Below are 16,890 nucleotides of genomic sequence, written 5' to 3' on the forward strand. Positions count from 1 at the left end.
TTACCTTTTGTTATCGTAAACTGAGTGACAGGTGAACTCTTTGCTCCTTCACCCCCACGGCTATAGCCAATGACACGTAGGTTGTATACAACCGCTTTTCTCAAATTTCTGATTTCTCCTTGAACTTCACGTCCCAAATCTACCTGCATTGCCTGTCGGATATCATCATTTACCAACCAGTATTTGACCTGTCAATGGAAAAAAAGGAAGAAAAAGCAGAAATAGGTTTTCTTAGTAGTAACAGTGGATTTCAATCATTCAACAATGAGAATTCAATTATTCAGTCAACTGGATTTTCTACTACTATTGATTTAAGCCCTTTCCCAGCAAATTTTTTTGGAGAAAACATTTCATTTTGAGACATTTTTTTTTATTGCTTTATGGGTTGAACGGTTTGACAAGAGCTGGTCAGCTGAAGAGCTGCCCAGGCTTCATGTCTGTTTTGGCATAGTTTCTATGACTGGATTCCCTTCCTAATGCCAACCAGAGTGTGCTGGGTGCTTTTACACAGCAATGGCATAGGTATATTTTCTGTGGCACTAACACCCATGATCCCACAAGATTAAGAACACTCAGCAAAAGTGGGATGCAGGGGAAATGCCTGTATGCAAGGACAACCATGCTTTTACTTAGCTTGACATGTGTTTTCAAGCACTGCAAACTGCTAGGAATCTTGCTCCCCTGTCATCCCCTCTGTGAGTCTCAATGTCTGTAGACACTTTTTCAACACTTTGTCCAACGCTTTCCTGGGTCTATACTTCCACATGTGTTGATCTCTATAATCAGAAATCAGCACCTCATGATACAACTGTCTTCATCCATATGCATTACATGACTGTACCAATGCAGTCTTGTCTCTTGATTCTCTGGTAAGATTTTCAACAAGTAGTATTGGATACAATCAGTTAAAAGAGTTAAGATATTATAATAAAAAAACATAAGACTCTTTTGGAAGGCAGACAAACCACAAATCTCAGAGTATAAGGATGGACAAAATGCTTAGCAGCTAATGATTCTGCCAGCTCACTGCCTTATACAGTAATAATAATAATAAATAATAATATATATAAACATACATACATAGATACACACATACATACATTATATATATACATACATTATATATATACATACATTATATATATATATATATATATATATATATATATATATATATATATATATATATATACAGACAGAGAGAAAGTAGGAATTAAATAAATCCAGAATACCACAGTCAGCACTCCATGCAAAAACCTGGCTAACAGAATGTAAAAAGTGGAAAATCAGAATCCACAGGCACATGTTCAATGAAATTCACCAACAAAGTATTTGGTGCATTTTTCAGAGTATAACAATTAACAGACAAGAGAATAAAGATGATGTTATTACATAACTGTATTAAAGATTATGGCCATTTCAATAGGTAGTGGAACTACTTAATCAATTTACACTTTGGTTTATGCATATAAAATAATACAAGAATTGTAACTTTTAAGTGGTTTAACAAGAAAGTTGGTGGTAACCTTATTAATTAACTATTAGCATAATTTTTATATGTACAAACTAATGGGTAAATAGATAAAATGGTTCCACTTAAAAGTGAAATGATTATAAACTATAACAAAGGTATCTTCATTCTTTCATTCATTATACATATTTTGAAAATTTAACAAAAACACAACAAAAAGGAAATTCATAGCTACTTTCTCATCATTAATCGTCCAAAAGATCCTTACAATTTCATGCCTTTAATGTTGATATTGTTCACTTTTGGTGGCACTGGCAGTGAAAAGCCACTGGGAATAGCTAACAAGCGTACAAGACAAAGACGAAAACAAATACAACAAAATAATATATATATAAATATATCATCATCGTTTAACGTCCGCTTTCCATGCTAGCATGGGTTGAACAATTTGACTGAGGACTGGCAAGCCAGAAGGCTGCACCAGGCTCCAATCTGATCTGACAGAGTTTCTACAGCTGGATGCCCTTCGTAACACCAACCTCTCTGAGAGTGTAGTGGGTGCTTTTACGTGCCACCAGCAGGAGGGCCAGTCACACAGTACTGGCACGGCCACGCTCAAAAAGGTGTTTTTTAGGTGCCACGCTCAAAAAGGTGTTTTTTAGGTGCCACCTGCACGGGAGCCAGTCCAGAAGCACTGGCAACGACCTCGCTCGAATGATTTTCTAACGTGCCACCAGCACAAGTGCTAGAAGGCTGATAACGATTATGCTCTAATGGTGCTATTTACGGGCCACTAGCATGGAAGCCAGACAGCTGCTCTGGCAATGAACACGCTCGAACCTGGTGTAGCCATCTGGTTTCACCAGTCCTCAGTCAAATCGTCCAACCCATGCTAGCATGGAAAGCGGACGTTAAACGATGATGATGATGATGATGATATTGTTCTTAAGCAAAAATGTTATTGACAAGTTTCAGCAAGCTAAGGTATAATAAGACTGCCTTAACAAGCAGAAACTTCGAAGTCACTGTCAACAAATTTGTACTCTACAAAAGTATAGAGTAATCCATCAGATTAATGCAAAATTGCTTTTATTATAACTGAACACAAAAACAAATATTAATACACACACACACATACACAAACATCATGTTCACAAACACACACATCGAGTGTGTTTGTGAAATAACTGAATGTCATTGAAATGTTCTTTAACACCAAGACAATCCAAGAAACTGGTGAGTAATTTGCTGTATTCAATTCTTACCAAATACCCTTGCAGTGGTTCCTCATCACTCTTGGTGCTAACACCTCTAAACGTTACAATACAAGAATTAGAACCGAGCGGTAGGATCTTTACTTCAGTTGGATAGTCGTTCGGTGCTGTTAGAAAGAAAGAAATGTAAACTCTAAGAATTTCATTTGTGGTTCATTTTAATAGATATCAAATTGCAAAGTCAGATCTAAAGTAATAAGAAGAAAACAGTTTGAAGGTTTAAGTAAGTTTAGTTGCTGAAAAGAGTGAAATCATCTATGTTCTAGACACAGGTTTGTTACATAGAAAATTACCATTATTGCTTTCTTACTCATCCTGACTTTTGTTTCCTCAAATTCTGGATTTTACCAAAAATTAAGGTGTTTGGTTTGTCTTCATCATCATCATTGTCAGTTTTATGTTTTTTTTTTTCATGCTGGTATGGGTTGGACAAAACCTATTGAGTCAGTTTTCAATGGTTGAATGCTCTTCCTGATACCAACCCATACCTACTTTTTTAATAAGGTATATATATATATATATATATATATATATATATATATATATATATATATACACACACACACATATATTGGATCATCCCATAAATAATATGGTTTTTAAAATTGCATGAACTAAAAGTTGAAGGGGGACAGGATAAACTATCTGCATCAACTTGCTATAAAAGCATTCTCAGTGCAAGTTTTGAAGAGTTTTTCAAAGCTATAATGGAAGTGACAAATGAACATATTCAGCATATTTTGCTTTATGAGTTCAATAAAAGCAACAACGCAATAGAAAATGCAAAGAATATTAATGCAATATATGGGGACCAGACAATAAGCGTAAGCCAGTGTCAACAGTGGTTCCAGAAATTCCAAGCCAGAAACTACAGCCTAGAAGACAAGCCTCATCCTAGAAGACCTGTAGAGCTCAACAAGGACATCCTGCAAACTCTGGTGGAACAAAATCTCATCGTAATTGTCGAGGAACTAGCAGAGAAGCTTGGATTTGATCATTCAACCATTCATCAACACCGGCATGCTATCAGAAAAGTCAGCAAATTGTGTCAATGGATCCTTCACAAACTATCTGAGTCTAATCGCGTGAAGGGACAGAATGTGTGCTTTTCTTTACTGTCATATCTCATGAATGAACCTTTTTTGAACCAAATAGTGAATGGTGATGAGAAGTGGGTTCTCTATAAAAATGTCAAGCACTGAAGACAGTGAGTAGGTAAAGGAAAAACACCAGCACCCCAAGCTAAAGAAGGTCTTCACCCACATATGGTCTTGTTATCTGTTTGGTGGGATATGAAAGATTTAGTCCACTTTGAACTTTTAAACCCAAACCAAATGATAACAAAGGAGATCTATTGAGAGCAGCTTCAGTAACTCAAGTCAACACTAGAAGAAAAATGACCATCTTTGGTTTCGAGACAAAAGGTGTTCTTCCGTCAGGATAATGTTTGGCCACATACAGCAAAGATCACATTTCAAAGGCTGGAGCAGTTTGGATGGGGAACGATGCCCCACACACTATATTAGCTGGACATTGCCCCATCTGATTATCATTTATTCCACAATCCTCAAAATCATTTGGATGGAAAAAATGTGAATTTTGTAGATGAAGTCAGAACAGTACTGGAGGAGTATTTTTCATCATGGACAAGTGAATTTTGGAAGAGGGGCCTTGCAAGTCTACCAGATAGATGGAAAAGCATTGTAGAAAATGAAGAAGAGTATATTTTAGATTAATTTTCATCTTAATTTTGAAAAATAAAAGAAGTATAAAAAAAACATTATTTATGGGATGGCCCAATATATTCAATTGACTTTAGCACAAATATATATAGTTTAGAGAAGACATTGTATATGGGCTTCTTTAGTGTGTGAATAGATGATAAAATAAATTGAAGTCAACAAGGAGTGCAGTTAGACATCTATTGTTGACTCCAACTTATTCAAATATATATATTAAAAGTTACTGATTTTGGCTGTATTCAGCAAACAGTTGCAACTAGGAGAAGGAGGTGTTCATTGTAGATCTAACTTAGGGTATTTAAAAGCCTGGCACAGACCCTGCTGCAAATTAAAGTGGGCCACAGCTAATGAGTATGTTAACTGGTAGTATGACAGCCTCAGAATATAACAATATTGATTCCAACATATTTTGGGGAAAGGAAAAGTATCAACATCGCCACTTCCCATTGTGTTCTCCTTGTAACCACATGGCTGTCTTCCATGATGTCTACCAAGTCAGAAATCGTGGCTTGTAAAGCACAACAGCCAAGAGGAAACCATGTGCATATGGCTTTAACGGTTATATTCTGTAACCAAGACCTTTCACAACATACTGCTATGTGGTACAGTGCTAATGCTAAGGAGAAGAAAAACAAAAACAACAAGAACAATAAACAATGGAGCAAAGAGTAAACGGGTCTCAAATAGATAAGACCTTACGTTTATGATAAGTTTTAGCAAAGTATTTGTCACTGATTGGTCCAAATCCAGCACTGTTAAACACCATCATTCGGAAGTCATAGTAGTTGTTGGGTAGTAAGCCAATTAATAGAGCCTCCTCAGCTTGTCCATAATGTATAGCTTCAATAGCTCTCAGCTCATTTAAATTTGATTTCCAGTACTTTATCTGTAATAAAAGAAAGAGAATGCTCATAATTTAAACAATCTTAATGATTAATTTAGAAGACATTCAGCTCTGAGTAAAAATGAAATAGTATTAGATTCCTCCATTAAACATTCATATTCCAAAGTTTTTGGAGTATGAGTATTTAAGGGAGGAATCTAGAAGGTTGGCTGTAGTTTATACAAGTTAAATGAAAATTTCTCAGCAATATACAGCCTATTGACTCAGTTTTAATAGCAACCTTCACAAATTGTTCTAACAGCATTACTGATAAAAATGGCATAAAAACTATCATTTCTTAAACAACATAACCACTTATTCTTAACATCTTAATATCATAACAAATTAAATAAAAAACAAACCAATTAATAGTCTTGCTAAAATTAATTTAAAAGCAACAAGCTTTAAATAATTAGTTAAATAAATTGTATAAAATAATTAATTCAAAAACACAAAAAGGCCCGTAGTACCTTATATCCCCGTAGTTTTCCTTTTAATGACTTCCTGTCTTCTTTTACAGGGTTCCAAGTTACCTTGATAGCTGTGGCATTGTAAGCATACCCCTTTACATTTGTCACGGTAATTGCTGGTACTAAATGAAAGTAGAAAAAACAATTGTAGAATTAACATCCACAAGTATTTGCTAACCAAGGTTATTTCACACTACTTAACTAAGTTATCAATAGATATATCAAGTCATCCATCTTTCTTTTGTCAATATATTTATGCAGACAGATATACATCAACACACAGAAATCATGAAAATACATGAACCAGGCAGCAACAATTAAATTTTTATTTTTATTGTCTGTCACAATTATTCTATTATACATTTAAAATCTTGAAATTGCTTTCCGCTTTCATAGTCCCTTCAATAAATATGCACACACACACACACACACTCGTTTCTTCTCCTTTCAACAACATCATATCCTCTGGAATAAACACATCCACTTTCTCTCTTTTTCCTCTACCTTAGTGGTTCTCAAGAAGATCTTATCAAAACTTATCTGTAATAAATTAGTTGTACTTGTAGAATGCACAAATTTTTTAACAATTTTTTTTTCTGCAATTCCTAATAATATTTAATTATAAAAATATATAATTTTTTAAACATACATGGCTAGAAGGGTCCATCCAAGTAATATAGGAATCAAAGGGGTCCATAGGTAAACATGGTTGAGAAACACTGCTCTACCTCTTCCTTTAATTATTTAACTGCATAACATAGCAACAATTCCTTTCACATAGCTCTCATTTTTTTGCCTCTCTCTTCAGTTAACCAGATGACAGCATCATACATTTGGTCTGATATTAACATACAGATGACAAAAGTGGCAATAATAGTCAGCAATTATAAAGGAATGGAGTTAGTTGATTACACTGACCCCAGTACCTGTAATTTATTTTACTGAACCCAAAGAGAGGAAAGTCTAAGTTGTCCTTAGCAGGATTTGAATTCCATACATGAAGAGCTGAAACAAGTGTCAAATGCTCTAATCCAAATAACAATAGTTTCTAACATAGGCACAAGGTCTGAAATTTTGATGGGGAGGGTGGGGTTAGTCAAATAAAGTACCAGTACTTGACTGGTACTTTATTCTATCAACTCTGAAAAGGTGAAAGGTGAACTCGACTGAGACAAGACTCAGTACATACAGAGCCAGAACAAATATTGGTTTCAAATTTTGGCATCCAGCCAGTAAGTTCGGGGGAAGAAGTAAGTTGATTACATCAACCCCAGTGTTTAAATAGTATTTATTTCATCAACCCCGAAAGGATGAAAAGCAAAGTCAACCTTGGCAGATTTGAACTCAGTACATAAAGACAAATGAAATGCTGCAAAGCATTTTATCTAGCATGCTAACAATTCTTCCAGCTAATTGCACTGACCAGAACAAATACTGCAAAGTATTTGTATAGTTATTCTTCTAAATGCCAACAGTAATTTCTTACATAGGTACAACACCCCAATTTTAGGGGAGGGGTATAGATAATTTAACTGTTTTATTGTAAAATTAAATTTCAATGGTTATTCCAGTAAAGAATTGGTATTTTCTGCAAGTCATGTTGTCTCAATAAACTTGACATATCCCAACAAAAAATAGTTTTAAACATGACATTCCTCAACAGAAGATAGATTGGTATATAAAACTGCTTTCTGCAGTAAAAAGGTTAAATGGTCTCCAGTACTGACTGGTATTCAAAGTTGAATCACATCAGAAACCTAATCCAAATGCATGTAACAGAGTGGCCCTAACTAAAGGCACCCAATCAGACAATGGATTGTTTCCCCCAATAAGGCAGTGGGGTTACAATAGAATACACTATGCTTGCACTTGGCTGACTGCAATTAGGATGTACTCAAAGTATCTTTAGGGAGTATAGATTGCTTTAATTGTTACATCATCCACTAATTGGGAACAATAATAGTCAGAATTTAATGTCTGATTTTGTGGAAGTAGTTCATAATACACAATGTCCTTCCAACCACACCGGATACAGACCAGCTTTTGGAGAGATTGAAATCTATTCATCTCATTTTCTCCAGAACTTTTTTGTTCTACATTGTTGTAATTAATCCATTTGTCATCACACATGATCATTCTTTTCAAAAATGGATAATTTTTGTTTCGTCTGAGCAGAGAATCGCAGATGAAAATGCACTCTACTAAGTTTTTTTCCTGTTAAGTTATGAGACATCCAAGCATCATAGTGATTCATGTAACCAAGTGTTTTTAAATGCTTTATAATGCTCACATGAGATAAGAGGAAAATCTGAGATGTCTTGCATTGTGTGACATGGATTATTTGGTATTAAAATTACAATTTGTTTATTATCAATGACTGTAATCCAGCCAGAATGTTCACGATCTTCCAGGTCAAAATTTTCAGTTCTAAACATAGCAAATCACTTACGAACAGTACTTTCAGCTATGATACTATCTCCATAAACAGCACATATCTACTTTGCTGTTTGTGCAGCATTTTTGTCTTTCTTGAAATAAAAGAGCATTAAATGATGAAAATGTATTTCATTTTCGTTTATTTTCAATTTTATTACAAGAACAGTAGAGGTAAGTAATCCACATAAAATTCAAACAGAAAACTACGTTGAAATCTCTTCTTTCAGAATATATATATATATATATGTTGTATGTTCCTGTCATGTGATAAAACAGATCATGTGATTAAACATCACAGACTTATTTACCAACCTAATATTATGATGACAAATTATGACATGAAAATATACTCACAATCTTCGGCTGAATATATAGTGACTATTGTTGAATTCGGCCCCATACCAATATTATTTCTTGCTTGAACCTGGACTTCATATTGTGTGTAATAGTTCTGTGACTCAATCTGAACAACCAGCTTTGTGGTAGATCCAGATACATTGGTCTGGAATAATATAGTTTCAAGATACAGCTTTTAGTTAGCTTATTGTTTAGTTTTTCATACATCTTATTTTGTTTTTTAATTTCATATTTCATTTAATTTCATATTTCTGCCTATTGAATTTCACTCAGGGTGTTGTGTCATACACTGCAACTCAACTCAGAACTATATGTTTATAAAGTGAGTTTAAACAACACAGATATACTTGCCTCAAACCAAAGAGTTTGATTAGTTACTAGAATTTGTAAATACAGTCATGCAAGTCTGTTGTTATCATCAGTGAGGACTGTTCACACACTACTGGCAGCAATGTTGTCTTGTGAAACAGTAGTTAGAATTGCTTGATCCATCAATTCATAAGAAGCAGAAAATTGTTGGAGTCTGTTCCACAATTGCATAGGATGGATATAATCTAGGATGTTAGCATATTGTATCCAGATGCAGTTTAAATGCTCATCCTTTATCTTTTACTTGTTTCAGTTATTTGACTACGGCCATGCTGGGGCACTGCCTTGAACGGTTTTAGTCGAACAAATTGCCCCCAGGACTTATTCTTTGTAAGCCTAGTACTTATTCTGAGTTTCTAAGTTACAGAGACTTAAACACATCAACCCAGTTATCAATTGGTATGTGTAGGGAACAAACAGACACACACACATTACATATTTATATACATACAATGGACTTCCTTCAGTTTCTGTCTACCAATCCACTCACAAGGCTTTAGTTGGCCCAAGGCTATTGTAGATGACCCTTGCCCAAGGTGCCATGCAGTGGGACTGAACCTGTAACCATGCGGTTGGGAAGCAAGCTTCTTACCACACAGCTACGCCTGTGCCTATAAAGACGGGGGGGGGGGTGTCTTTTTCCTGCTGCATTTCAACGCTGGACGAAAGCAGCCCTCCTTAGACAACCTGGGACTGATGAGCTCCTGCCTCAGCACCATATTGATGTCAAGCTTAGCGCGGACACATGATCACCATAGAAGACTGACTACCAGGACTCCCATCCTCAAACCGGCCAACCAACCAAGCCTCCAAGTAGTTGGATTACAGGAGAAGGTCACAACTCCAAGCTTAAGAAAGAATTTATATATTTTTTTCCAGACAATATTAAATAATTGGAGTAGAACTGGTTAAACCGTTGAAATGTTAATTTAAAGCTAAAAACTCTTGACTCAGCAGCAAGCGTCTTATTGTGCTGTGTTTTATATCACCCTTGGTCCATCAGGTCAATGAATGACCTTGGGTAACTTCTTTACGATGCACTTTGAGGTTGTTAGGGAAATTTCATGGCCCTATACAAAGGTGACTTCCTCTTGCTCTCCTTCAGGGAATTTCAACAAATACATTCTCTTGTCTACTAAATACAAATTCTTTCTAGTCTTGGGACTCAGAATGTAAAGAGCTGGTACAAAGAACCAGAGCATTTTGCCCAACATGCTAACAATTCCACCAACCTACTACTTTGGATTAGTACTTTATTTATCAATCCAAGAAAAACAAAAGTCAAAGCTGACATCAGCAAAATTTGAGCTCAGAATAAGAAAGAACCCAAACATTGTTAGACATTTCGTCCAGTGGTCTAATGGTTCTGCTAATTGACCACTTCTTAGACCCTGTAGCAAGATTATAACAAAATCCAATTTCCTCACCACAATAAAACTGGTTACTATTGCTACTGCTGTGGTTGTTTAATCTCAGATCAACTTTGATCAAACTAACCAGTGGTCAAAGATGCTCTATGATCACCCCCACACACTTTTTTTGAGACATGTTCTTGTTTTAAGAGAGTAGCATATAACATGAGGAAGATTTAGTTGACTTTTCTAGAAGGTCAAGTCACTCCATTGAGGTTCCTTTTTTTGTTCTTGCATCTAATTAAGAGATCCACTTTTATGAAATAGGAAGAATGGCTGGGGAGAGAAATAGCAATACTAATTAATTAAACTACTTACAACTGACCAAATATGTTCTGGTTTAAATTCCTCTCGCTTCTTCCTCCAATAGACCCGATAGCCAAAGTTCTTACCATTATGGTCCTGGTGTAAAAGTGGCTGCAAAAGAAATTAATATATTATATCATCTTTGTTACAGATGAATATGACATCCTAACTGCTGCAATGAAAGGTTTGCCAACTGTTCATGGTTCCCAGAAACATGAGGCCTGATTTGCATGGTGGGGAGGGGAAAGGTGCAGAAAATACACATACATCAAATTTTCTAATGAAATATGCTTGTGCAACTGAAGGTTTCGAATTGTTAAAGTAGCAACAAGCAAAAATAGATGGTTAGAGACTACAAATAAGGAAAGAATCAAGTGAGCATATTCCTCTACCACATGCATATATGTATGTAAATATATACTCATATATTTTTGTTGTTGTCTGGTAGTCTATTGAGACTGAACCTACCTGCACAGGTGATTAGTTTATAAGTGATCATATGTTTGTGCTGTACATGAGCTCACTCCTTCCATCAAATTGCCTGTACAGGTGTGCAGTGTGCCACATGCCAAGTGTCAAAGTGATTGCTGAGCAACAGGAAATGAATTCTAATGCCTAAGAACATTACACACTTATGGATGAATTTGACTCTCTCGAATTCAGTTACTCTCCAATAGGTTTTACCTTCCGTAGTGTAATCCGGTAAACAATTGCATATTTAGTAGCCAATGGCTTGACCACAGCATAAATACATTTAATTACATGAATATGAGTAGTAGGGCTCTGATCTGATTCACATGCTAACTTGTGTGTAGTGTTCTTGAGCAAGACACTTTATTTCACATTGCTCCAGTTCACTCAGCTGTAGAAATGCGTTGCAACCTCACTGGCGCCAAGCTGTACCGGCCTTTGCCTTTCCCTTGGACTACATCAGTGGTGTGGAGAGAGGAGGCTGGTATGCATGGGTGACTGCTGGGATTCCATAAACAACCTTGCCTGGACTTGTGCCTCGGAGGGGAGCCTTCTAGGTGCAATCCCATGGTCATTCATGACTGAAGGAGGTCTTTACTCATTTATGTATATTATAAGGGGCACAACTGGCAAACTGTGCATAATTCCAGAGTGGCTAAGTTGGGTTATCACAGAGCGCATGAGTTAAAGAAATCAATGGGGTTAAGTGAAACAGTCAGTAGCTGTTACTCACCATGGCTCTGATGTATTGATTATTTATAAATAGTTAAGACTTAGACTGTGTGTGATCTTTAATTGCAGTGGGAACAAGTGGAAGAGGTAGATCCAGGAAGACATGGGGCAAATTGGTGAGAAAGGATCTTTTGACAAAGGGCCTCACAGAGGAAATGACAAGGGACTGAGACTTCAGGTGGTTTGCTGTGCTTGAGAAGACATGTCAAGTAAAATTATGACCATCTATACATATAGGCATGCCCTCTATGTCCCTCTCTTAGCTGAGAGGCCCTGGTCATGTGGGTTCATTGGTACAAGTGCCCTGTAAAAGAACCTGTGCCAGCGCCACATAAAAACACTTGTGCCAGTGCCATGTAAAAGTGCCTGCTTGTACCATGTAAGGGTACCCTTGCTGGTGTCATGTTAAAAGTACCCAGTACACTCTGTAAAGTGGTTGGTATTAGGAAGGGTATCCAGGCATAGAAACCATGTCAAAAGAGACAAATGGAGCCCTAGAAGCTCTCCAGCTGGCCACATCTTGTCAAACCACCCAACCCAAGCCAGCTTGGAGAATGGATGTTAAACAATGATGATGGTATATATATATATATATATATATATATATATATATATATATATATATACACACACACACATACATCTATCTATATATATAAAAATGAGAATGTGTGTGTCTGTCTGTCTGTCTGTCTGTGTGTGTGAATCCCTAAAACTCGAGAACTACGCAACCAATTACATTCAAATTTTACACATGCCTTACTTAGGGTTCCAGTTGTGTTTTAGTCAAAAAATTTTTTAACTTCTTGCAGAGTTCGAGCCCACGGCAACATAATATCTCCTCCACTATTTAAGTATTACGTGTCAAAAGTGAAACAAAAACACTCATGTCAAATACTTTCACTTTAAAAATGAAACTATTCCACTAACTGAAACAATCACATTTCGATACTGTAATGACAGATACTTTCACAGAGAGAGAAAGAGAGAAAGAGAGAGACAGAAAGAGAGAGACAGAAAGAGAGAGAGAGAGAGATGTATATGTATACATATACATGTATATGTACACCATTTCGATACTGTAATGACAGATACTTTCAGAGAGAGAGAGAGAGAGAGAAAGAGAAAAAGAGAGAGAGAGAGATGTATATGTACACGTATATGTATAGATATATATATATAGATCTATATGCATACATGTATATGTATACATATGTGTAGATGTATATATATATATATATATATAGATGTACATGTAATATGTACATATATACATGCATACAGATATCTATACATATATACACCCATCACACAAACACACACATTAGTCATTTGTTTTCTTATCCAAAACTACGTCAAAAGTACTGAATGAATCTTTATGAAATTTGGAAATTATATTCTTTGCATAACGGCCATAACTCCCATGAAAATTCATATATTTTTGATGTTGATGAAATTTTAACCCCAACATAACAGATGAGCATTATTTGTAATTCAACGGTACAACAGTGTAAGACTACCCTTTCAGATATACTTACATTGTGATTTCTGCAATGTGGTGCATAAATTGTCAAGTAAATGAGACACATCTTTGCCTCCACTGATTCACTTGCAAAGTGTTGAGTAAAATTATTTCGTTGCAGACCTCCGGCCATTTTGTTCTGTTGTTAATTCTGTAGATGACCTCAAACACAAAGTCTTTCCCAACTTTAAACAAAACTACCAAAATCACAATTGGCTATGTGAAAGAGCAATATTAGCTCCAAAAAACGTAGCTGTTACAAAAATTAATCAACACCTGATGCATTCTCTTTCCGGCAATCTTCAAACTTACAAGTCTGTTGATACAGTTCCAGATACAAATGAAGTGGTGAACTATCCTCCTGTATTTCTCAATTCGTTGGAGCCTCCAGGACTACCTCCCCACATATTATCACTTAAAGTTGAAACGCCTGTTATGCTGCTCCGCAATCTGGAACCACCAAGCGTTGCAATGGAACACAACTCGTGATATATAAATATATATACATATATAAACATATATACATACATATATAAATGTAGAGTATTCTTTAATACATTCTAATTGAAAGGTCCTGATTTTCAGTTCTCCAAATTGCTCATTTCTAATCATCAGCTGGTAGACTGAGCCTGGTTTTCTTTTAAATATTCATTGTCCAAATACTTTTTGAAATATGAAATGAAAGTTTGAAGGAAACGCTTATCGTTATTAATTCAAATTACGATAAACGTAAACAAACAAACAAAGTTTGCTTTTAGAAGCGTTGTGATGTCTTAGAAAGTAAAAGAAGTGATTTTAAATTCTCAAATGCAGGATAATGCTAATAATATAGCCTGAACAGGATAAACTACCCCTATTTTGCAGGCTATATTATTAGCATTATCCTGCGTTTGAGAATTTAAAATCACTTCTTATCGTTAGGTTATTTCATTTAAAAACCTTTGTGAATGACACATGCAAAATTAGTTGCTTCAAGCTGACACTTTTATTTCATTTGTAGTTCTCATGGTAATATTACTATAAACATCAGTATCTCCCTACCCTATTGCATTGCTGTTTAAGCAATTTTCCAGAAAAATACCTTTAATGTTCTTGAAAACAATGCATGTGTATACAGGTGTTCATTTTGCATGCACCATTGCAGACACATACATATACTCTTTTACTTGTTTCAGTCATTTGACTGCAGCCATGCTGGAGCACCACCCTTTAGTTGAGCAAATCAACCCCAGGACTTATTCTTTGGAAGCCTAGTACTTATTCTATCGGTCTCTTTTGCCGAACTGCTAAGTTACAGGGACGTAAACACACCACCATCGGTTATCAGACGATGTTTGGGGCACAAACATAAACACACACACACACACACACACATATATATATATATATATGTACCAGTGGATAGATTCCACTGAAATTAGATAAATAACCTTCAAACAGACAGTCAGTAGCGCTGCCTGGCTGGAGCTTGGCTGCTCTGCATTGACAAGGGGCAACACCCTGAAACTAGTCTAGTCTGCAGATGCCAAACCAGCAAGAGGAAGCTGCTGACCTCCCCTGTTCGAAGGTTATAAAGGACACAGGTTTCGTGTGTCACATAGCTAGCTAGAGGCGATAGCTTCTTGGAGCTAATTCACAGCAGCTTTCGTCCTAAATTTGGGACTGCCATGTTGGCTTGGCGATAACTATTAATTTCCAGTACCGCTGCCGTAGTCTCCTTTAGAGAGACTTAGAAATATTAATAACTCTATATATATATACGACGGGCTTCTTTCAGCTTCCGTCTACCAAATCCACTCACAAGGCTTTGGTCGGCCCGAGGCTATAGTAGAAGACACTTGCCCAAGGTGCCACACAGTGGGAATGAACCCGGAACCATGTGGTTGGTAAGCAAGCTACATATCACACAGCCACTCCATATCCTTTTATTCTTTTACTATGTTTCAGTCATTGGACTCAGTCCATGCTGGAGCACCACCTTAAAGGGTTTTAGTTGAAGAAATTGACCCCAGGACTTATCCTTTGTAAGCCTAGTACTTATTCTATCGGACTCTTTTGCCGAACCACTAAGTTACGGGGTATATAAACACACCAGCATCAGTTGTCAAGCAATGGTAGGCGGACAAACAGACACACACATAAATATCATATATATATATATATATATATATATATATATATATATATATATATATGACGGGCTTCTTTTCAGTTTCTATCTACCAAGGCCACTCACAGGGCTTTGTTCAGTCTGAGACTATAGTAGAAGACACTTGCCCAAGTGACCATGCAGTGGTACCTTGTTACTGGGAAGTACCAAAATTTGAAATGAGTATTTTGTCTTGAGGAAGGTTACTTGATCATGGCCTGGGACTAAACAACAACAACCATGGGTAGATGTAGGGTTAACCTCTTACCTTCCAAGTGATGACCAGTGTACTGACTTTACCTCCACCACCACCCACCTCTTCGGGGGCTTTTCTGGGTGCATCAGGGTCTATTTTGATCCAACCTAGAATGGACGGAAACAAAAACTATAATGAGAAAAGGAGCAGGCGAGTGAAATAAACAGAAAAAGATTGAGAGATGGAGAGAAAAAGAGATGAGGGGAGAAGAAGAGGCAAGAGAAAAAAAAAAAGAGAAAAATAATGAGAACAAAGATTGGTACAGAGTCAGATTATCTCCTTTAGACCAATGGTGGACCAAAAATGTTCTCACCCAAAATAAATTTTAAATTCTTCTCATTCTGACTTCATACATCTAAGGATATAGGTATGAATCAACGTAAGTAGGACTTTAACATGAGACTGTGACAACTCATTAAACACAGCTCCTACTAAACGTATTGAATGCTATTTCCCTTCATTTGTTCACCTATCAAGTGTGTGCATGCGTATGTGTGTGTGTGTGTGTGTGTGTGTGTATATATATATATATATATATATATATATATGTATGTATATATATAAATATATAATTTAGAGAAAAGAACCAAAGTTCATAAACTCATCCATGAAAATCCACAGTCACATATAGAGAAAATTAATAAGTAAATAATTATTATTTTATGATTTTTACTTTGTATTTTATACTTATTTATAGTGTATTTACTCATTAATTTTTGCTATATGTGACTGTGGATTTTCATGGATGAGTTTATGAACTTTGGTTCTTTTCTCTAAATTATATATTTATATATTATGTACTGTGAAACTTAATTTAATTTAAATTTTTGATAAATTGAATTTAATTGAGTTTTTACCTGTAAATTAGGATTTTTATCCCTAATGTTATTATTATATGTGTGTATATATATATATATATATATATATATATATAAAGGTACAGGCATGATTGTATGGCAAGAAGCTTGCTTCCCAACCACATTGTTCCAGGTTCAGTCCTTGTGTGCGACACCTTGGGTAAGTGTCTTCTACTGTAACCA

The 16,890-nt window shown here is 35.9% G+C and overlaps 1 protein-coding gene across 4 annotated transcripts in view; it reads right to left on the reverse strand.

Moving 5' to 3' along the window:
• The window catches only part of LOC106874959 (contactin), a 98,646-nt gene that overhangs the window by 9,091 nt on the left and 72,665 nt on the right, over nucleotides 1-16,890 (reverse strand). For all 4 annotated transcript variants that reach the window (XM_089352502.1, XM_089352503.1, XM_089352501.1 and 1 more), the window contains 7 exons: nucleotides 15,863-15,957; nucleotides 10,733-10,831; nucleotides 8,631-8,778; nucleotides 5,841-5,962; nucleotides 5,187-5,373; nucleotides 2,737-2,852; nucleotides 5-188 (listed from right to left, as the gene is read on the reverse strand). In XM_089352502.1, coding sequence (XP_089208628.1) covers nucleotides 5-188; nucleotides 2,737-2,852; nucleotides 5,187-5,373; nucleotides 5,841-5,962; nucleotides 8,631-8,778; nucleotides 10,733-10,831; nucleotides 15,863-15,957 — 951 coding nt within the window. The remainder of the gene's footprint in view (nucleotides 1-4; nucleotides 189-2,736; nucleotides 2,853-5,186; nucleotides 5,374-5,840; nucleotides 5,963-8,630; nucleotides 8,779-10,732; nucleotides 10,832-15,862; nucleotides 15,958-16,890) is intronic.

This window comes from Octopus bimaculoides, chromosome 5 (genome assembly GCF_046866305.1).
Source record: "Octopus bimaculoides isolate indiv1 chromosome 5, ASM4686630v1, whole genome shotgun sequence".
Taxonomy (NCBI): Eukaryota; Metazoa; Mollusca; class Cephalopoda; order Octopoda; family Octopodidae; genus Octopus; species Octopus bimaculoides.